General features: G+C 42.5%; 2 protein-coding genes across 4 annotated transcripts; both read right to left on the bottom strand.

The window, feature by feature from the left end:
• Positions 1-273: 273 nt before the first annotated feature.
• On the bottom strand, positions 274-7,413 carry RPS15A (ribosomal protein S15a). 3 transcript variants are annotated; one of them, XM_081819937.1, is made up of 6 exons: positions 7,284-7,413; positions 6,082-6,219; positions 5,373-5,452; positions 1,640-1,725; positions 1,277-1,316; positions 274-447 (listed from the first exon to the last, which is right to left on the bottom strand). In XM_081819937.1, exons 2-5 carry the CDS (start codon positions 6,212-6,214, stop codon positions 1,298-1,300), a joined length of 318 nt encoding a protein of 105 aa, XP_081676063.1. In that variant the 5' UTR covers positions 6,215-6,219; positions 7,284-7,413; the 3' UTR covers positions 274-447; positions 1,277-1,297. The 3 variants fall into 3 exon arrangements, with proteins under 3 accessions (XP_081676063.1, XP_006743779.1, XP_081676062.1); XM_006743716.3 differs by lacking the exon at positions 1,277-1,316 and having other exon boundaries at positions 274-419; XM_081819936.1 differs by having other exon boundaries at positions 346-1,316.
• Positions 7,414-13,668: 6,255 nt separating this feature from the next.
• ARL6IP1 (ARL6 interacting reticulophagy regulator 1) lies at positions 13,669-22,345 on the bottom strand. Its single transcript, XM_006743715.3, has 6 exons — positions 22,187-22,345; positions 19,888-20,021; positions 19,295-19,414; positions 16,517-16,634; positions 15,829-15,913; positions 13,669-15,408 (listed from the first exon to the last, which is right to left on the bottom strand). Exons 1-6 carry the CDS (start codon positions 22,220-22,222, stop codon positions 15,290-15,292), a joined length of 612 nt encoding a protein of 203 aa, XP_006743778.1. The 5' UTR covers positions 22,223-22,345; the 3' UTR covers positions 13,669-15,289.
• Positions 22,346-22,610: the final 265 nt, after the last annotated feature.

Raw genomic sequence — 22,610 nt, 5'->3', positions numbered from 1 at the left:
TGTATAGTCAAGCTAAAAACAGGGCACCACTCCTTCCAGGGTTAATATAAGACTCCAGAAGAGAGAGCATCACCACCTGGACCCCAACCTAGATTCAGCCATCCAGGGCTAGATACAACCTCCTCTGGTGAGCCATGAGCATGATGGTGGGGTTAGCACAAGTCAAGACTTCCTTGTTCACTTCAGGGAAACAGCACTCCCCAATTAACACAAAGGCTGTACACTGCTGCAGACGCTCTTGCTAACTCTGCTGTAAAGTTCAAAACGACCGAGTGAAGCACCAGAGTCCATTGAGGCATTTTATTTGCAAGTATGTATTACATCCCTAGAAAAAGAATCCCAGGATTTTCCCTCCTGTGTGTTTTCGTCTTGCTTCTTCATGGTCCATGATGCCAGCTGAGGTTGTCAGTACAATGAAACTATGGAGAGTTAAAAAAGAAAACGCTGGTGAGTTTTTCCTAAAAATAGTTCAACACAGAGCGGCTTTCTGGTACAGAAAAAGACCAACATTCAAAAGTGCTTAAGACGCTTTCCCATAATAAGACGCAGAAACTAATACTGCCTACTTGGCCAGCAGTGCAGACATAGCTCCTGGAACCCAAAGACCCAAATCCAAAGACCTCAGCTACACAACACACTCACACAGCCTTGCCCTCGGCTAACACTGAGAAACAATGCTGTTAAGCTTAATTGAAAATGAAGACTGAACTTTAATTTCAAAATGCCACATTCTGTTCTCAGGTAAGGAGACAGAGTTTAAAGCAATAAAGTGTTGCTATAAACTTGACTGAATTGTTTCTGCCACTTACATGATCACAGACAAGCTACTGTAAAGAGACAGTCGGGTGGACAATGGAAATCCCACTTGGCCTGGCTACCTCATGGGTTACTATGGGGATCAAGGTAAGACACATAAAGTGGTATGCCAACTCTGAGGCATTAACATTAGTATCATAATTACAATCAGAAATGACTCACTCGTAGCACTGTACCTATAACACAGTAACCACGAAGTGGGAGTAAATTCAACCACATCACCAAATATATGATTGGGGGCAGTGGGGGCTTAAGTTCTTAACCATAAACAGATAAGCACTTACTGTGTTGTGTCAGATACTGAAGTTCTTTACCAGAATTAAATCAGATGATAAAATAATTTAAGAGAATAATTACCATTTTTACAGATGAAGAAACCAAGGCCATGAGCTACCCAAGGCCTCAGAGCTTTAAAGTAGGAAAGCAAGGATTTGTACTCCATCTCTTACCCAGAATGAAGAAATTGAGTTTCTCCAGAAGCCTAGGGTTCAGAAGTGATTCTAGCCATAGAACGGGAGCACAATAAACATACAGTATCAACTATATGCACTGAGCCAAAAGAGCAGACATTTAAGGGGACACATATCTGCTGTCTCTCAGTTAGCCTGGACTCTCACAGGTCTCTCAGAACCTGAAGCCTAGCACATGAAATGTGGCAACACCTAACAATTAATCCTTGAATCAAGATGGTTGGGGATGGAGACAATTACTACTATAATAACAACAACAAAAGCCAAACAAACAAAAAACTCAGCTCAAGTCAAACTGCACCACAGCAATCTTTAGCATTGCTATTTTTTTTTAATGAGGAAAACTGACTCACCCAAACTGGCGGGACGGGAGCAGGTTATTCTGCCATTTTTCTAGATCTTTCAGTTGTACATCAAATCTGGGGCTGATCACTCCACACTGTAAAAGCATAACAGAAAACACTGTTCACATCTTACCAATAACAGAGAAACTTAGTACACAAACAGCATTTACATCTGAATGTCACAGAAACCAGCCAAATCAACATTTCATTGGTAACTATTCTGTGCCATCTTGATATAAAGGTCATTTGAGGGGTGCCTGGGTGGCTCAGCTGTTAAGCATCTGCCTTCAGCTCAGGTCATGATCCCAGGGTCCTGGGATCGAGCCCCGCATCAGGCTCCTGTTTGGCGGGAAGCCTGCTTCTCCCTCTCCCACTCCCCCTGCCTATGTTCCCTCTCTTGCTGTCTCTCTCTGTCAAATAAATAAATAAAATCCTTAAAAAAAAATGTCATTTGAAAAATATACTGAGTTAGGGCTATGCCTGCCTAGGGAGAGAAAAAGTATTTAAAAAGTCAACACATGATGTGGTAAGAATTGCATGTTATACTGAACTGATGAATCACTGAACATTGTATCAAAAACCAATGATGCACTATACCTTGGCTAATTGAATTTGAATAAATTTTTTTTTAAAATATGCAAAAAGAAAAAAAGTCAACAGAGGGGGCGCCTGGGTGGCTCAGTCAGCTGGCTAAGCATCTGCCTTCGCCTCAGGTCCTGATCCCAGGGTGCTGGGATCAAACCCCATGTCAACAGGGAGTCCGCTTCTCCCTCTGCCTGTTGAAACCCCTGCTTATGCTCTTTCTCTGTCAAGTAAAATCTTTAAATTTAAAAATATAAATAAATAAAGTCAACAGAAGAGGGAGAACACAAGGCAATACAGGGGAAGGTCAGGTTCAAAGCATACATCTCTATGGGCTAGGGAGCTGTCCCAGAACAAATGGCCAGATTTTAAAGAGATAAAGAGACCAAGCCTTAGACAAAATTGTAGTCAAAATTTTTTTACATAGTGAGGCTGAAATGAATGTGGAGAGTCTCAAGTCCTTCACCTATAAACTAAAAGTGCAAATACTAGAATTTTTAAAAAACAAATTCCAGACACTAAACTAAAATCTAAGAACTGGTATTCCACATCAGCGAACTACCAGGATACATTTACAACCCCAGCCAAGATTTTCCAAACTAATCTGGCAGAATGGGTGGAAGGCAGAAAGAGCAGAGTTCTTAGTTATCCCACCTGTTTGCTACTGGGACAAAGCAACAACTATCTTCCAATGTGAGAACTCTCCAAGAGCCAAAGTACTCAACTCTAGTCATTCAGTTATATGAAAATCCTAAAACACAATAAATGTTCAAAAATCTACTAGCAGGCTATTTGCTGGGTTTACAAAGTAAAAGCTGACGGAATCAAGACTCCTTCATTAGAGCTAAACATGACCCCATCCCTGCTCACATTCCTACTCTACAAATCACTCATACACTTGAAAGTATCAACGCAGAAAGGTTCCTGCTATTTATACACCAGAAATGGATCATGTGAGAACACTTAGGATTAGTACCATTAAAGTGTAAACTCCAGAGAACTAAGAGAGCAGTTAGACACTTGTGTGCCCACATCCACACAAGTTCCAAAATGCCTAAGAGGAAACTAAAGGAGACTATGAGGTTAGAACTTACTCAACCTTTTAACACAGTTACACTTCCGCAGGCAGATCTGAACCCAAAATGGCCCAAATCCCCTAAGTCAGGGGCCCACTCAGGTTCTCCTTTTCATGACATGATCTTAACAGCTACAGTGTCAACTGTCAAGGGCAATCCCACAATATGGACATAGGAATAGAGAAATACAGTCCTTCTCCAAGTAGATTCTTCTGAGGCCTCGACTCCACCACACCAGGGCTTTTATTTATTCCAGCAGCAAAATCCCTCACTCAGCTAATAGAATTGAACCTCTCCCAAACCAGACAGATCTTAGGATGTGACCAAACCAGAATTCTTGTCTAATTTCTAACACTACCTTACTTTTCAGCCCCATTAAACTTCCACAGTATGGGGTATATCCATCTCTTGCATGAAGGTAACTGCAGAAACACTGTCCTACAAAGGAGGAAAACTCAACTTCAGAGAAACTGAAAACTGAAGTTTGTTTTGCCCAACCAAAGTCAAATAGCTAGGGGTGCCTGGTTGGCTCAGTCGTTTAAGCGTTTGCCTTTGACTCAGGTCACTATCTCAGGGCCCTGCTCAGCGGGGAGCCTGCTTCTCCCTCTGCCGCTGCCCCTACCCGTCCTCCTCGTTCTCTCTCTCCTCTCAAATAAATAAAATCTGGGGGGAAAAAAAAAAAGGTCAGACAGCTAAGGAGCAGGGTCTGGATTTCAACTACCTCTTAGCCAGAATGTTTCAAATTACGTTACCACAGAAAAAGGATGCCATAAATGAGTTCCACTTGGGAAATTCTCGGCTCAAACTTATTTCTCATGTTTATTTCTCAAGTTTTATATATAGTGAATATTCAAAAGGAATTCGGTGCACAGCACTTATCCAACTGAAGATTTTTTGGGGTTTTTGTTTTTTTTTTTAAACATCAAGTCAATCTTATGCAGGACAGTTTTAAGATGTTCTATAAACTTTGTACTGGAACCAGCTCCTCCAATGGCTACCAACTTGTTGGGAGACTTTGAGCATAACTCCTATCTCAGGATCCCAACTCCTAAAATTAGGAAAAAACACACCCTTTTCTACTTCAAGAACACGCTGTAAGGGTCAAAGTGAGAAACAATAGTGAATCCAAATTCTACTTTGGCGTTGGAGTCTAAGGGCTAACAATAACAAAATACAGTCTCAAAATTAACTTGAAAACTCTTCTAACCCCTCGTAAAAACTTCACACCCAGTAGTTTTATCTAACATTAGGTATCCACCCACACATGAAGCAAGTTCACTATACAGGGAAGCAACTTTGTAGAACAAATTGTTGGACCAGGGAATAACCTTACCAATCAATCTGGCCCCTGCCACTAACCACGACTCATTTCTGGGCCTGTTTTCCCCTCATCTGTGTTGGACCACAGGATGTCAGGCTCCTTGTAAATCTGAAAGCTAGAAACCTGAACACAAAAAGCAGGGTAGCAATTCAGGGACCCTAACTTGTTATAGACACCTATCCCCAAAATACATGCAGTAAATTAAGCCACAAAGTCAAAAGATCAAATAGATCCACTAGGTTATGCTGACAAGTCAAACTGAAAGGGAGTACAAAACTCAAGACACCCATACAGCCCACACCAGCAAAAATGTAAGTATTAATATTGTTAGAGAACCACATTCAGTTCAAAAAACACAACATAATCACCAAGAGAGAGAAGGAACAAAGTTATTTACAGCTAGGATTAAAGGCCCCCCTTGGACGGCGTTAAGTTCAAGCCAGTGGGCAGGCAGCAGACCATCCAATATTCAAACACCAGTACCATCAGGTGCTCCTTTCACCCCCACCCTCCAGCATCTCCCTTCAGATGGCCCATACCCCACAATCATTAGGGCAACTAACAATTCTAGATCAAATACAATCCTGGAGAAAAATCAATCAAAATGTGATATAAAAATTAATGATTTTAATCAACTCCCCTTTTTCACCTAGATAGAGCAAGCACACCACGACTTTGGTTTTACAAGGGAAATTACAACATGTTTAACACCATGTTTGATAATTCTTAAGAATCTTCTTTGTGGAAAATAGTCAATTCTTACCTTGTTTAACCTGCCCGTGAGGTTCACAACAATCTTCCCCGCTCTGTGATCATCAATGATTTCAAATTCGCCAATGTAACCTACAGAAAATAACTGGCTGTATTAAAGGGCAGATATGAATTTGAGAGACCTAAATATTTATGCTCTAGTATTCCCACTGTTGGCTTACTGGGTTCTTTCACATCATCTCAGTGACTGTTTCTCTGATCAGTTTAGGCAAAGACAGTTGCTCTGAATCAAAACTTTTAGAGCCTAATATTTTAAACTTAGGGGCCAACACCCAAAAACAACCCACTCTGTAATTCTAACAGAGGAATTATTTTCCCCTTGCCCATCCCAAAGGCTACTTTGTGCCCAAGACATGTAACATTCTCCTTTCCATCCAAAGCCCTTGGAAGAGCTCAGGACCTGTTCCATGGCATGCTGGATGGCATGTTGCAGCTGCGGTATTACACAAAGAAAAGCCAGGTTAGCTCCCGAACTACTAGCAGAGAAAGAGTCACAAACTTCCTCCTTTCAACAGTCCTTTCTCAAAATAGCTTCTGTCCAAGCTATCCTGTCCACAGCCCAACTCAACTATCTTAGCTCCCCAGTATGACTGCCACCTTGCTCCCCCATCTTCCCAGCCCTCTCCTGCACCCTTCATTTCTATACAACTGATTCCTTTAATATTCTCACATGAAAACGTAAGACACAGCAACACACTTACCATGCTTCATCATCACAGTGAGAAACCGGACGATGACTTTGGAGCACGGCCTAATAAGAACCTGGCGTTTGCCTCTCTTCTCAGCATTGTTAATGCTCTTGAGAGCATCTGCCAGGACATTCATGCGCACCATTATGGCTGTTCAGGGAAGGAAAGAGAGGTTTTACCGGCATTCTCAACATCAAAAGGCACCCAATCATTCCAGCAGGAAGACCTCCTTTTCTTTCTGCCTCTACCATTAAGTTGTCCTATCTCTAAGCAGACAGGTTCCCCAGCGCAATGTGAGCTACCAAAACGACAATATCGCCTACAGTCGGTCCGTTATTCAGAACGGGGCCCTGAGCGTCACCGGGCAGGTCTTCCGAACTTTTCAAATCCGGCAGCACCTGTACTATTAACACTGTCCTTTAAATCAACCAACTCAATGTCAGTCTTGTCCTAACATGCAGAAGATACCACTTTCACTAACACTCATAACTAATAAAACGTCCGTTCTTGCGCCAGCCACAATTGTGTCCTGACAGCAACCGTACCACAGTGGCCAAGTAGGAACTTTTTACGTGCACCAGACTCGACTCCATCCTAATGGGCACCAACTGCAAGACGCTCTAGTAACGCTGGGAAAGCTAAGGATGGAGGCCAAAGCATACTTCAAGCCCCGACTCTAAGGATCCAACTTGCCTCCTCAAGCCCAATCAAGTCTCAAGGGAAATCCTGGAGCCCAGAAGATCCAGGTTAGTACCCTGCAAACTGCCATCCCAGGCAGAATGCAGTCTTCCCTTCTGAGTGGCCTCAGCCTCCTAAGCTCATAGCGCGGCGGCAGTAATGGGAAGCTGCACAGCCCACGTCGGCCACTGTCCCCGATGCTTCCCGCCGCCCGGAGCCAAGGCGCTGCCTCAACTACTGAGGGGAGGTCCTGGAGCCGCCGACCAAGCTGGGGCTACCGCCTCTCCGAACGGTCGACAGCTCCGGTTCCCGCCAGTGCTGCGGCCTGAGCTTCATAGGCCGGCCTCCCCGAAGTGCAGAGCGTGAGGCGGACGGGCATGACTCTCCCCTACGCCTGCCCAAGGCCCCGCAAGGGCAGCATCCTCGGCCCAGGAGGGCCCTGGCATCATCAGACAGCACCGAAGTCGAGGCTCGGACTGCAGGATGGCCCGGATAGCCAACGGATAATGTTGACCGGCTCAGACAGAGACACTCACCGGCACGGAAAGATGGCGGAAAGAGGGCGGGAGGGGCGAGCGCACGGAGTTATGGGAAGCGAGTGGCCTATCGCGAGACTTTCAAAGGTGAGCCAAAAAAATACATTGCCTGGTAGAAGAAGGCGGATGAAGGGGCGGAGCCTCTTAAGGGGTGAGACGTAGAGAGTCGATAGAATCGACCGCTCCAGGGGAGACCAAGGGAAGATAGTGGTAGCTTCCTTCTGGCATTTAGTCTGTAAAAATGAAAAACTGAAAAGGGCCTAGATATTTGCTAATTTCTGTTATAATAAGCGTTCACCATTTAGAATAAATTTTTATATTTGGGTATTTATAATTGCGGGTCTGAAAGGACCCGCACAAATCGATAACTGCCTATGAAGGGGGCCTTAGGAACTGGAAAGACTTGCTTTTCTCCTTACACAACTTTGATTTGTTTTTTCAAATTTGTGTATAGATTATTTTTTCAAAAAAGTCAAAAATATTTAAGTCGGTGCTACCTTTATGACTCTCCCTAACTTTTTTTTTTTTTTTAAGATTATCTATTTATTTGAGAGAGAGAGAGCGTGCACAGGAGCGGGGGTGAGAGGCAGAGGGAGAAGCAGGTTCCCCACCAACCAAGGAGTCGGCTCAGGGGCCTCGATCCCAGGACTCTAGGATCATGACCTGAGCGGAAGGCAGACGCCCAACCGACTGAGCCACCCAGGTGCCGGGAATCACCCTAACTCTTATAAATTATTTACTGGGGCTCCAAAATGATTCTTTCTCCTTCTGGGATACACAGTTTGGAAGAAGCCGCAAACGTTTCAAAATAAACACTCAGGGGTGCCTGGGTGGCTCAGTCGTTAAGCGTATGCCTTCGGCTGGGGTCATGATCCCAGGGTCCTGGGATCGAGCCCCGCATCAGGCTCCCTCTCGGCGGGAAGCCTGCTTCTCCCTCTCCCACTACCTCTGCTTGTGTTCCCTCTCTCGCTGTGTCTCTCTCTGTCAAATAAATAAAATATTAAATAAATAAATAAATCTCAGGATTGATCAAGAACTTTGTTAAGTCTCTTATCTTCTCTGGGGGTTAATAATAATAATACTTACCTCTTAAAAGTTGTTGGGGGGCATCTGGGTGGCTCAGTTGGTTGAGGGGGGACTTTTGATCTCAGCTCAGGTCATGATCTCAGGGTGGGGAGTTCAAGGCCGGTATTAGGCTCCTCGCTGGGCGTGGAGCCTACTTAAAAAAAAATGATTGTGAGGATCAGATGAGATAATGGGGCAAAGGGCTTGCCAAATGTCTGACATGTCATAAATACTCAATGTATTTTGACAATGGAAACAACAGGGAGTTTTAGCTGTTGCTTGAATCCAGGGTCTGATACCCTGGGAGCAAATTCTGGCTCAGCCCTCTCTGGAGCTGAGTGACCTGAGGCTAGTTACCTAACATCCAAAATATTTGCAATAGCCTCCTTACCTTGCTGTTTCACCCTTGACCTCCCTCTACCACCCCTGTTTTTACCACATGGTAGCCAGAATAACCTTTTTAAAGCCTAAGTCAGAGCACACACTCTCCAAGGGCTCCCATCACCCCCAGCAAAATCCAAATTTCCTTACGAAAGCTTACAAGGGGGGCACCTGGGTGGCTCAGTTGGTTAAGCGGCTGCCTTCAGCTCAGGTCATGATCCCAGAGTCCTGGGATCGAGCCCCGTATCGGGCTCCCTGCTCGGCGAGGAGCCTGCTTCTCCCTCTCCCTCTGCCTGCCTCTCTGCCTACTTGTTCTCTCTCTCTCTCTGTCAAAAAAAATAAATAAAATCTTTAAAAAAAAAAAAAAGAAAGCTTACAAGGTCCTCCGTGATGTGCACACCTGCCTCCTAGCACCAGCACACCAAGACCATTCCCCACCCCTAGCTTGCTTTTCTTTGAACACTCCAAGTATACTCCACCTCAGGGCCTTTGCATTTGCTTTTCCCTCTAACTTGAACATTTCTTCAATTTGCCAGGAAGCTTGCTCCCCAGCTTTCCTCAGCTCTTTATTCAGTCACATACACTCACTCAAAGAGCCTTCTCCCCATTCCCCGTAAGTCCATTGCCCTACTTAAGTTTTCTCCATAGCACTTTCCACCTGAAATATTGGAAGTGTATTTACCTGTCTCCATTAAGTTCCAAGCAAGGACATATTTGGTCAGTATTGTTCATGGTTGTATTCACAGCTTCTAGAAAAATTAATCTGGTATACAGTAGGCCCTTCATATATATTTGATGAATAAATGAATGGTAAAATCAGTTTCCCCATCTGTAAAATGGGAATGATGCTCACAATCACTTGAAGTTGCTGTGAGGATAGATGAAATAATCCATATAAAAGAGATTAACACATTATAATAATGTCATATGGTGACAGATGGTAACTACACTTAGTGGTGAACACTGTAATATACAGAATTGTCAATTCACTGTTGTACACCTCTAATATAACATTGTTCAACTATACTTCAAGAAGAAAAAAATAAATTAACACAAAATCTGGCAGAGTGAGGGCTCAATCAACATTAGTTATTGGTATAGTCTCTCACCCCACCACACCCCTACCACTTCTCAAATCCTAAGTGAACCTTGATGGGTGCCTGCCTGGCTCAGCTGGTAGAGCATGTAACTTGATCTGGGGGGTTGTGAGTTCAAGCCCCACGCTCGGTGTAGAGATCACCTAAATGAACCTTGAGGAAAGCAAAACTCTCAGTTTGTACATCTCCAGGATATAGAATTCTCTGCTTATAATTTACATTACAAAAGGACCATTTGCTTTTTCATCTTTATTTTTTAAGATTTTTTATTTTATTATTTGACAGAGAGAGAGACAGCGAGAGAGGGAACACAAGAAGGGGGAGTGGCAGGGGGAGAAGCAGGCTTCCCGCTGAGCAGGGAGCCCGATGTGGGGCTCGATCCCAGGACCCTGGGATCATGACCTGAGCCAAAGGTAGACACCCAACTACTGAGCCACCCAGGCACCCCTTCATTTATTTTTTAGAAAGGGGATAGAGGGAGAGAATCTTTTTTATCAATTTTTTATTTAAATTCAATTAATTAACATAGAGTACATTATTAGTTTCAGAGGTAGAGTACAGTGATTCATCAGTTGCATGTAACACCCAGTGCTCATTACATCACGTGCCCTCCTTAATGTCCATCAGCCAGTTACCCCAAGGAGAGAGAGAATCTTAAGCAGGCTCCATGCCCAGCCTGGAGCCTGACTTGGGGCTGGATCTTGCAACCATGAGATCATGACCTGAGCCAAAATCAGGAGTTGGATGCTTTAACGCACTGAGCCACCCAGGTGCCCTGTTTCTTTTTTCCTATTTTTTTTTTAAGATTTTTATTTATTTATTTGACAGAGAGAGATAGCGAGAGAGAGAGCACAAGTAGGGGGAGCAGCAGAGGGAGAGGGAGAGGCAGGCTCGCAGCTGAGCAAGGAGCTCGACGTGGGACTCAATCCCAGGCCCCTGGGATCATGACCTGAGCCGAAGGCAGATCCTTCACTGACTGAGCCACCCAGGCGCCCCTCCCATTTGCTTTTTTAATGAAAATTATTTTGATTAACTGATTATCTGTACACTTAATGTTTTGTTTACTAAAAATGTAGAGTTCACCTTAACTGAGGGCATTAGCAACAGTGGGGAGTTAAGAAACCCACTTTCCTTCAATAGCCTTCCTGTACATAAATAGAAAAATAGCACCATCCACTATCTCTTTATACACTTCATTCATTCAACATGTCTTCCATGTGCCCCATGTTTTACCAGACCCTGTGGGGACAAAGATAATGTTTCTGACCTTTTTTTTTTTTTTAAAGATTTTATTTATTTGACAGGAGACAGACACAGCGAGAGAGGGAACACAAGCAGGGGGAGTGGGAGAGGGAGAAGCAGGCTTCCCGCCGAGCAGGGGAGCCCGATGCAGGGCTCGATCCCATGACCCTGAGACCATGACCTGAGCCGAAGGCAGAAGCTTTAACAACTGAGCCACCCAGGCACCCCAATGTTTCTGACCTTAAGAGGTTCAGATCCCAACAGGGAAAACAGACCTCTAAGTAAGAATACAATACCAGGCAGTTTGCTATATGGGATGCCGATATGAAGTGCTGTGGGGATGCAGAGTTGGCCTGGGAAGTTGCTAAAGATTTCACAGAAGTGCCATTTGATCTGTTTCCTGAATGGTGGTAAGGCTACCAAACTGCTGCTATGTGCTTCCTTTCTATGAGCTCATAGAATCCTCAAAACAAATGTATAATGCCCCTCTGAGATCTGTACTTTTACCCTCATTTCACAAATGAGGTAACTAAATTCAATTTGAAACTGACTTAATTTACTCTCAATTTAAAAAGTCAGGGGCACTTGGGTGGCTCAGTTGATTAAATGTCTGCCTTCGGCTCAGGTCATGATCCCGGGTTCCTGGGATCAATCCCCACATCGGGCTCTCTGCTCGGTGGGGAGCCTGCTTCTCTCTCTCCCTCTGCCTGTTGCTTGGCCTGCTTGTGTTCTGTCAAATGTGTAAATAAAATCCTAAAAAAAAAAAAAAGGCAGGAGCTCAGTTGTTTGGGCATCCAACTCTTGATTTCAGCTTGGATCATGGTCTCAAAGTCTTGAGGTCAAGCCCCACGTTGGGGGGGTCTGTGCTCAGCAGGGAGTCTGCTGGAGATTCTCTCTCCCTCTCTTCCTGCCCCTCCCTCCCACTCTCACTTTTGCTCACTCTCTCAAATGAATAATCTTAAAAAGAAATGTCAAAGCAAAAAAGTGGTTTCTTGTCTAAGCTACTAGGTAAATTGCTTAATGGGGTTTGAATCTAGGACTACCTGATCCCAAAATAGGAAGGGTGTGTGGGGCAGTAGATGGCTCCAAGAACTAGGAGGGAATGGAATCATATAAAGACAAATAGAAATCTCAGAATAGCTAGGCTAAAATTGGAAAACAGGGTGAAGGAATGGCAGAACAGGGGGCCAGCTGTAAATTGCCTCACAAGTTTGTGATTTATGCTGCACGCAACCTGGAACCTGCTTGCTCAGACATCTTCAAATGGGAATGTGATCTGACTTGTTAAAATGTTAACATGTGGAAGATAAACTGCTGGTAAAAACCAACTGGTAAAAACTCAAAAATCCCTTCACTTTTTTTTTTCTGTAGACAGGGCACTTGAGTGTTTTTTTAAAAGTAGGTTCCATGCGTAACGTGGCACTTGAACTCACAACCCTGAAGTCAAGAGTTACATGCTCTATCAATTGAGCCAGCCAAGTGCCCCCATTCACTCTTCTTCACACAACTAACTGCAAATGACCTCCTCTCATGGAGCACCTGGGTGGCTCAGTTGGTTAAGCGACTGCCTTCGGCTCGTGTCATGATCCTGGAGTCCTGGGATCGAGTCCCGCATCAGGCTCCCTGCTCGGCGGGGAGTCTGCTTCTCCCTCTGACCCTCCCCACTCTCATGTGCTCTCTCTCATTCTCTCTCTCTCAAATAAATAAATAAAATCTTTAAAAAAAAATTTAAAAAAAAAATGAACTCCTCTCAGTATCCTATAAACTCTTGGATGGGACCTCCACTGGAGGTGGTGCCAAGGCAAATGTCAAAAAGGGACTTTTGCTGTGGCCAGAGCTGGCCTGGGAAGCCAGCCAAATGAGACTAGCCTGAGAATGAATCACAGATGCATGGTAGAAGACCAGCACTTCAAATATCAGGTGACCATGGAGAGACCTACAGTGACTGGGTTAAAATTTCCCTTTTCTGGATATCACCAAAACCCCAGGAGATTCTAAGAAGCCAAACTTTTGGTGGGAGGGACAAGGGTCAGAGGGCTTGTCATTTGAATCTGTTCCCAAGACCCACGAAGTATAAAGTGAGGCCCACTGATAAAAACATCCATTTTTTTAAGTAAACTCTATGCCCAATGTGGGGCTCCAACTCACAATCCAGAGATCAAGAGTCGCATGCTCTACTGACTGCATGAGCAGGGTGCCCCCCAATTTAAAATTTTTCATAATTAGAGTTCAAAGTGCAGATAGAAGTCAAACACCAATAAGCAAGCACTGAACTCTGAGCTGGACCCTGAAGCAGAGATAATCATGACAGGACGTCTTGCGAGCCTGCATCGTTCCCTGCCTGTTCGTCCAGTGTGGTCCTCTCACACTCATCTTTGGCCAATACTTACTCATTCTGTCTCCTTTTCCATCTAGCATGGTGCCTGAATGTTTGCTGGAGGAATGAATTTACACCTTTTCTTTCATTTTGTTCTTAAAAAGAACCGTGTAGGCACATAATGATCACCTAGGGTTGTTCATTAACTGGATGCACAAATCCAATCATGTAAACAATGTAAACACCTTAACAGCTAAGGTATAAAAAAGAAGACACACAAGGAGGGATTCCAGCTTTTTTATTTTCCCCCTTTTACATAAAACAAAGTAGAAGAAATAATATAAGATTAAAACTGCAAAAGTAGTTAATTGGTAGAACACATATACACAAAAAAATCCAGATAGCAAGATAGGCTTATCTACAATGAGGAAACACATGTAAAAATTAAGGTAGTTTGTAGTTTTCATAGGAAACATTAAAAAAAAAAAATCAAACATATGCTACAATGGGTGCCACTGTTTACAGTAATATTGAAGGGGAGAAAACACTTATTTAGGGACAGATACACCATAAGGTCCACCATCAGTGCAGTAAATTCACAAAACTATATTACAGCTAGTTAATCAGAGTTTAAGAACTGTTCCCAAATGTCACATTTTCGGCCCTCAGAGGTTCATGCCTACAGATTTCAGCTATTCTAAATTTCTAGCTACTGAGAGGGAGAATGATTCTAAGACACTTTCCAAGCAGTTACAAAATTTCTGTAGACCAGAGGCCACCTATCGTCGCCAAAAGTCTGCTCTCCCCAGCAGCCCTTGCACTCTTCAGAGAGAGAGATCTAGGAAAAAAGTCAGATGCCAGCATAAACACCACCTCCTGTGCCAAATCTCTGGGGACCAAAGCAGCCAGCAATTACCTTCAAATAAGAATCTTGAGGCTTACCTTCAAAGGCTTAGTCTGGTCTTGAAAAATTAGTAGGCTAAGGTTATTTTCTACTGAAATGACTCTTGACTAAGTATAGGAAGACTTCTGTCCTTTATTGGCTGGTGTTGAAGTGAAGGTCATAGACCTGAGTCTTAACCTATTACATACTTTAGTTTCAGTCAGCTGAAAACCTGAAATTAAAAATATGCTAAAAATCCTAAACACAAACTTCTGGAAGCCTGCTGTTAAAAAGCCTCTAAGGATCTACTAACTTGGAAGTCTAAGAGCAAGGAGAGACGAGCTCAAAGCCTGTCATATTCCCCGTTTGGGAGGAAAGATCAATGTTTCTTACAAATTACTAAGTTTTTCACAAGGCAGAAACCAGCACATACTAGGGCATGGAATTGGTTTCATTTTATTCCAGAGGATTCTTCTCCCATTGTATAGAAACGGCATGAGGAATGAATCTTAATTGGTCTCTTCATTGGAAGTGGTCAACTTGGTCTCTGTATTCATGAAGCCAGGCAGTTTAAGCAGACTGTGGAAGCAGACAGTAGAACCAGCTTCCTGTAGCCACAGACCACTAACTCGTATCTAGCTAAAGCAAAGATCAACTGGAACAATTATCCAAAGTCACAGTTAACTGTACTAAAAGGTGAAGTTCACCACTATATTATTTTAAAGGAAGTTGCCTAAAAGTAAGAATGCAATTAACCTGGGTGGAGAAAAATCAAAACAAGTCGTACTCACGAATGAGTTGTCCATATAAGGCCAACTGATGAGAATGCATCCAGCTACACTTCACATGAAGACACTATGCATAAAGCCTTACTCGGCAAGTCTGAATTTCTACGCACTAAGGGCAAAAGAGGGAGAGCAAAGAGCTACTTCTGTAACATTTTAGTATCCAGACAGCATAACAGAAACTGTTCCCAAGGACAATGTATATGCCATTCATTACACTGAATAAAGCAAATGCATTATTCATTTTTCTTTTCTTTTTGTTTGAGAAGCTTATTTATCTCCCTTTTGGCCATTCCAATGTACTTCAAAATGATTCCATGCTGGTTTAATCCAGGAAGCAACAGTAAGAAAGTCACTTAAAAATAAACAAAATGAAGGAGACAGCAATTAATTTCCTCTAGATTATTACATTTTATAGAAGTAGTTTCCCAGACTATTAGGCACTCTAATGGGAGGAACCAATAAAAAATCCATTACTTTCATTGTATTTATCCCCGGAAACTTCTGCTATCACACCCCTCAAACCTCAAATAACACACACTGCTTACTTTTACCTCTCGCATGTCACTTTCTACCTTGGTTATTATGTTCTGTTTTAATTTACTGTATGACCACAAACTCCCAGAAAACAAGGACATGGGTTTTAGTCATCTCTCTATACTCCCAATTCCTCCATCTGTGCCTTAATCTTATAAACACACACATATTTGTTGACTAAGTTCCAATCAGACTTCAGTGGCCAGAATATGCCTATAGTTCTTCCTCAAAGACTTACCTATCAGATAGGTGAGCAGCAGGTTGTGGACTTGCTGTCCCACCCAAGCAACCGCAGCAAGAGAAACGATCATGGTCATGAAGTACTAAATAATGAAAACAACAAAAATTTATCAAGTCCTAGAAAAAGACTAGGAAGCTTAACTGTAGGATGTTGTTTCAAAGGTTGGAAAATAATCCAGTATTTATTACCACTTTTCTTTAAAGAGACCTGGTATTTATACATTATATAAAATCCATAGAAAACTCCACTAGATCTACTTTATAAAATTTACACACATTCCCTCCTAGAATTACTATAATTCTCTGTATAAATTAATTTACAATACATTATACTACTTTTACAATTAATAATTCACATTGTGACCTTATGTGAAGCTAAGAGATAAGAGAACAAATGCTTTTTGTCTTTTATTTCAGTAAGTAAAAAGAAACAAAAATTTTGCTCTACTAGAGTACAAAATTAAATGGAAATGTCATTTAACTTCCAGTAATTCAGTCTAATTCATACAAACATTTATGAATGTACTCAGAGGAGTTAAACCAATGGATAATGATAAATATCAAACTACTGAATATAAATATTAAACTATTAAAACAAAAAGGCTATCATTAGACTACAATGAAGTAAAAATAGACCCAATCTTAAAATTTTGCTTTACTGAAATAAGTCAAAACTAAAAAAGTACCATTTTAGGCTTTTCTTCCTTTAGTGTAAAAAGGCGTTTCCACCAGCCCACAGCTCTGCGTCGAGTTTTTACCAGATTGCTACAAATTTCATGGAATCTTTGCTGTTGCTCAGTGGTCCTACAAAAAAATTTTCCCCTTCACTATAAGCAAGTCTTTATAGTAAAGAGAAATATATCATCCTCTCAAATTTAAAAAGCTATCCCCTAAAGAAAGTTTAAATAAAAAACAATTCACATTATTTTATAATCGTGAAAGTTTCTGTACCATTAAGACAACATGGAAAACTCGGGAATAAGTTTTTACATAAAGACATGTGTATGTACAAAGCAATGGTAATCCGTGCTTCTAAAACCACATTTGGTTAATTATAGTAACAAAAGATTCAAGGCTACTATGGGCCATGCAGAAATCAGTATAAATTAATTTCTCTACTCCTATATTATTTTTCAAATCCAAAAGAATTCTGGGTTGTAGCCCATCAGTGTCTCACTATTTTGAGGAAGATGTGAAGTTTCTACCCTGCAGCTCTATCTGAGCACTCTTCACTAAGATAATAACTACTGCATTCCAAGCATAATACCCTCAGCTGGGCTTCAGACACTTGATGCCAAGGCAGCAACAAACAGCTCAAATCCAAATTCCTTATAAATTTAGTCCCAGTGAGGGAAAATATAAACAAAACAGCAGTAAAAATATAAAAAGATCCTCCAAGAAAGCCTTTTTTAATGTTTTTTGGATTCTGATTTAAAAAAAAAAAAAGTTCACCCTTATACTGTCTTTGCTATACAGATATATTGGCGTAGAACCTACACTGGGGGTAGTAGATTCCTTTCGCTCCTCTAGTTCCGGTCCCTGTAAAACTGCAGTGATAGATACAGCAGAAGGGTTCCTGATGAGCCCTGGAACCTCTTGTAAACAACTAGAAGTTAAATGCCGTCAATGGTCAAGGCTGAATTGTGGCTATGCAACAGTCTTCTTCCTTCCTCATTAAGATCAAAAAATTTTTAAAAAGATCAAAAAATAAAATTGCTCTGGACTGAGCCACATACTGATTACCATGAAACTACCAGTGTTTATTTCTGAAAACTTTTCTCCAGGAGTTATGAATTAGCAGATTAGAATGTCATCTGACTAATAAAGTCAAGGTCAGAGGTAGATTTCCTTTGTTAAGTTGCTACATTACATGGTTACAAACTTGCCCAAAAAACAGCAGCCTAACTCATTACTACATGTGAAAAACAATTCAAAGGGCATTTCCTAACACTAATCTGTCCTGCTAGAAGGGAAACATTTTTAAATAAAATGCTTAATTATCCCGTAACTTAAGCAAATTCCCCTAAAATGTCCAAATTTGTTCTTAAAGATCCATAAGGCATGTATTTAAAATTATTTATTTTACAGAATTATTTTATAATTTGCTATATCAGGGGAACAAAAAAAAAAAACTAAAGGCACATGTAGACTACTGATCAAATTAAACAATCAAGGGAGAAAAGCAACTAGGACCAAAAAAAAGAAAAAATCTACTCCAGCATCTAGTTTTGTTGATTATTTGGATCAAAAGTGAGAAATGCAACATTCCAGAGGGAAGTTAAAATACTTTAATGCATCTATTCTGAAGCACTTGCTATGCATTTAGCTAACTACCACTACACTGTGTCAACATCAACCTTAAACACAAGATGCATCTTAAGAGTCAAAATATTTCACAGCACTCAGAACAGTGCCTAACAAAAAAGTAGACATTCAATAAACAGCTGCTCAATAAATGGACAAAAATTTACGTTACTGCTTTCATATTCATTCAAAAATAGCCTGCAGGGGCGCCTGGGTGGCTCAGTTGGTTAAGCGACTGCCTTCGGCTCGGGTCATGATCCTGGAGTCCCGGGATCGAGTCCCACGTCGGGCTCCCTGCTCGGCAGGGAGTCTGCTTCTCCCTCTGACCCTCTTCCCTCTCGTGCTCTCTGTCTCTCATTCTCTCTCTCAAATAAATAAATAAAATCTTAAAAAAAAAAAAAATAGCCTGCAAACTATAGCATCTTAAATATCAAAGAAAATAAATATAAAATATAAACATACTATTTCTATGGAAAGCTCATAATGAGTTCTGCAATATTTGATAAAACATTACCTCAAAAAACCCTCACTTCAATAAAAAGGTCTAAAAAGGAAAAAAAGGCGCAATAAATGCTAAGGTCCCTGGGTGGCTCAGTCAGTTAAGCCTGCCTTCAGCTCAGGTCATGATCCCAGGATCCTGCTCAGCTGGGAGTGTGCTTCTCCCTCTGCACCCCGCCCCCCCGCACCAGGCTCCTGCTCGCGCTTGCAAAAATAAATAAAATCTTAAAAATAAATAAATAAATGCTAAACTGTAAAAGAACTATGGAGATATAAGTACTGGAAATTCATGATTTATAACTGAATCACCTAAGAAACTCTTCATATAAAAGCAACAATCCTAACCCCTACGTATCCAATAGTTAGACAATTCTTTTTTTTTAAAGATTTTATTTATTTATTTGAGAGAGAGAATGAGAGAGAGCACATGAGAGGGGGGAGGGTCAGAGGGAGAAGCAGACTCCCTGCTGAGCAGGGAGCCCGATGCGGGACTCGATCCAGGGACTCCAGGATCATGACCTGAGCCGAAGGCAGTCGCTTAACCAACTGAGCCACCCAGGCACCCTAGTTAGACAATTCTATGTGCTTAATTGCAGCACACTAATCACAGCCACCAGGTTCAGTAACTTCACAGAAATTAGCCAAATCATTATACCACTTACCATTTATTGGAGCCAAAAATTCTAGGAGCTAGAATGGGAACAAGGTAGTCAGCCAAGCACAAAAACATAACAAAACAGGAAACACCGGACAGAACAGATGGATCTAGATAGTAGATAGTCCTGTTTAAAAAAAAAAAAAAATTAATGGTTAGAAAAACATTCATTATTATTCCTAGCTGAAGATGTTTATTCACTTAAGTCTTTTGGGTCTCAAAGATGTTATCTGCGTTTTTCATTCTCAGTTTCTCACTAGTGGTTTTCCGGGAAGCTTCAGAATGTGATAACATCATAGTTACAATGGTTAATGTAAATATCAAGAGACAAAACCTTGGGGTCCTCAATACTTTTTAGGAGTGTAAAGGGTCCTAAAGGCCAAAAAGTGTGAGAGCCACTGATTTATTCAATTGCTTTAAGTTACCGAGTTTACTAAGTACTACAAATTCTGAAAACTAGGAGAACTGCTCTAAGAAAAGGCATTCTTTACAGATTACACATTACAAAAGACTTAGGCACTTTCAAAAATGGAGGCTGTGTATTACCTGGGCCCTTTTTAATAACAAGCACAATCCACAGTAATTTAATAGCTCACTTACAGAAACACCAAAGAAACCACACCCATGATGGCAGGTGGAAACCAGGCTCTTTCCCATCTGAGGACTTTATCAGCCATCAGCATCACTTCTCCCCATCCCTGCAGCTGCTCTTCCAGACTTGCAGTCTCTGCAGCCTACATAAGACCAACATGTAAAGCGATCATTTTACTACTCCCAACATTTCTGTGCTTCCTAGAGAGTTAAATTTTTTTAAGACACCAAGAATGTAAAACAGCTCTCAACCAAGTCACTATCTTAAATTAGTTCCTAAAAAATTCTGCAAATTTGGTACCAAAGACAGAAATCCATTTGGGGTCGGGGGGGAGGACAACCTATCATTTAACAATCACCTTCCAAGTCCAAGCACTGGGCTACTCTTCATACCTCATGTAACAATCCTTATAGAGCCCCTCATAGTGTGTGGGATAATGAGACCCATTTAACAAAGAAAGTGACCTCAGAATGGGTAACTAGCTCTCTCAAAGTCATGCATTACTAAGTGGCAGCACCCAGAATATAAAATTAGATCGCTTTAAGTTTGCTCATTTTTCAGGTGGTGAGAATTGATCTGTTTTGTCATTTCATTGATTTATACCCCTACTTCTAAATCCATTAGGAAAGCCTCTCCCTGAACAGCATTCAATTTTTAAAATAGCTTTGTGTAATGGAATCATTTAGATGCTGGCATCAGTTGCACAATTAAGTAAAACTACTTTCACCAAATTACATTAGGCATCTTAAGCTCAATATATCTCCTCAATACAATGAGTGCTTCTTACACTTACCAGGACATTTGGTTAGACTTCAAATTTCTCTGCAAATCTGACAATCTGCTGAAAGTAGACTTCTGGAATGAGTCAATGTGGCAAAAAGCCCCTAAACTGATTTTGGTACAGGAAAAAGAACTGAAAGAAACCCATGTGCCCTTATAAATGTTATCACTGGGAAATATACAAAAGACAGAGGACAGTGCAGCCCAATCTTAATAAAGATGCTATCTATCTGTGCCACACTCATCACTTAGGTGACTTCAACATTTCTGACTTTATATATCATGCTTGATATAGTTAAATATGAGATTACTATGTGCCAGAAACTCTTTAAGTATTTTATATGCTTATACTTTAATTAATCCTCCCAATATGCTAAAAGGGTGGTATTGTTACAAACCTCATTTTACACATGAAGTAACAGATACAGACAGGTTAAAAGATCTGAACCCAGGAAGTCCAAAGCCAAAGGCTTTGTTCTCCTTAAAGTTACACTGCTCTGCTGGAAAGAGCAGCTGAACTCCAGGCCAGGATCTGTCATTTCAATAAACTGTGTGAATTTGGGCAATTCTTTGTGCTTCAAGCAATCCTCTTTAACTGGAACCTGGCTGGGGCTAACTATGCTAACTAAAGAGAAGTGTGTTTGTGTGTGTTTAAACGAACAGGTCATGCATTTCTAGAAACCAATGCAAAATGAAAATCTCGCACAATCAAAACTTCCCTGCAAAGTCACTTAATTCATTAGCACCTGGGCTCTTGAATATCAAACGTCAAAGATTAAATTCTTTGGTTCCTCTATTCATTGTGGCAACGGACAAAAGGCAAGGATTTCTCTCGTTTTTGCCTAGATCGAGCCGTGAAACTCGTAGTGAGGTTAAATTTGTCCGCCTGTGATACGTCACTGCAGTTCCTTCAGACCCCTGCTTATTCTAAAGTCATCCTATGACACACACACACCCCTCCCTTACAAACTCCAGACAAACGCAAGGTCCTCCCACTGTCCTGCCTACTGGACCCTGGTCCCAGTTCCCCGCGGTTTAAGCTGTGCCAGCTCTAACAAATTTCGGCAGCAGCCCTTTGACCCTCCACCCCTGCCCAAGTATGGGGGAAAAGAACGAAAGGACAGCCTGGTTGAAATCAAAGAGGGGGAACCTCGGCTATGACTGGGGGCCTGGGGCTCAAAAGCGCTCGACAGGCCCCTCGCGGCCCTCTGCCCCAGGTTTCACCCCAGGCTTATCGCAGGCCCCCTTCTCCCACTTCCTCTTCATTCCCTGTTCGCGGTGCGAGATCACGCGCCCTCCTCACCCCATCTTGTACGTTCCCCAGGGGATGTTAGGGGTCGACACGTCTAGTGACCGCCACACTGCACCTACCCAAGAGGCCCAAGAGGCGGGCGCCGTCGTCGCCTGCGCCTGGGAACCGGGAGGCAAGGGCCGGGCCCACCACGGGTGATGGGAACGAGGCCGCAAGCGCCGCCAGGCTAAGCCCACCCAAGTCCGGAGGCCCTGCTTGGTTCCCTCACGACTCACCAGCAGGTTGGTGCTGCGATTATCTCCCTCCGCCATCGTCCCTGAGGTGCTGCCTTAGTGGGCGCACACCGCCCCCCAAACGAGCTTTCCACAGAGACCCACACAGCGACCCTAGCGCGAGGGCACGCCCCGCAGGCCGCTTATATAGGCCAGCCACCTTTCCCGACAGTCTCCGCGAAGCCCGCTCCTCATTGGGTGGATTGAACTCAAGTTTCGGGGGAGCCCGACCAACCGCTGCCCAGCGCATGGCTTGAAATTGAGGTCAAAGGAGACGGAGGCCGCTCAGGGCGAGGGGGCGGGGACAAGGAACAACCAACCAGCGCCCAGGAGCGGTGTGACGCCCCGCCCAGGTCTTTCGGAAGCGGTTGAACGGCCGCAGCCGTCCCTTCCCCCCCCACCCCCCCACCGCGGCTTGGTCTGGCCG

The sequence above is a fragment of the Leptonychotes weddellii genome, chromosome 5 (genome assembly GCF_054177405.1).
Source record: "Leptonychotes weddellii isolate Sample4059 chromosome 5, ASM5417740v2, whole genome shotgun sequence".
Lineage (NCBI taxonomy): Eukaryota > Metazoa > Chordata > Mammalia > Carnivora > Phocidae > Leptonychotes > Leptonychotes weddellii.
The sequence above is the reverse complement of the archived record's forward strand: the minus strand, read 5'-3'. Positions and strand labels throughout refer to the sequence as shown.

Bases quoted from the DNA above. Each gene is read 5' to 3' on its own strand.
- RPS15A (XM_006743716.3), bottom strand. From the start codon at position 6,214: ATGGTGCGCATGAATGTCCTGGCAGATGCTCTCAAGAGCATTAACAAT. The intron at 5,453-6,081 runs GTAAGTGTGTTG...TATTTTCTGTAG, and splicing joins CACTGTGATGATGAAGCATG to GTTACATTGGCGAATTTGAA. The intron at 1,726-5,372 runs GTAAGAATTGAC...ATGCTTTTACAG, and splicing joins TCACGGGCAGGTTAAACAAG to TGTGGAGTGATCAGCCCCAG.
- ARL6IP1 (XM_006743715.3), bottom strand. From the start codon at position 22,222: ATGGCGGAGGGAGATAATCGCAGCACCAACCTGCTG. The intron at 15,914-16,516 runs GTACTTTTTTAG...TTCATTATTTAG, and splicing joins AGGAAGAAAAGCCTAAAATG to TACTTCATGACCATGATCGT. The intron at 15,409-15,828 runs GTAAGTCTTTGA...TTTATTTTTAAG, and splicing joins GCTGCTCACCTATCTGATAG to TGACTTTCTTACTGTTGCTT.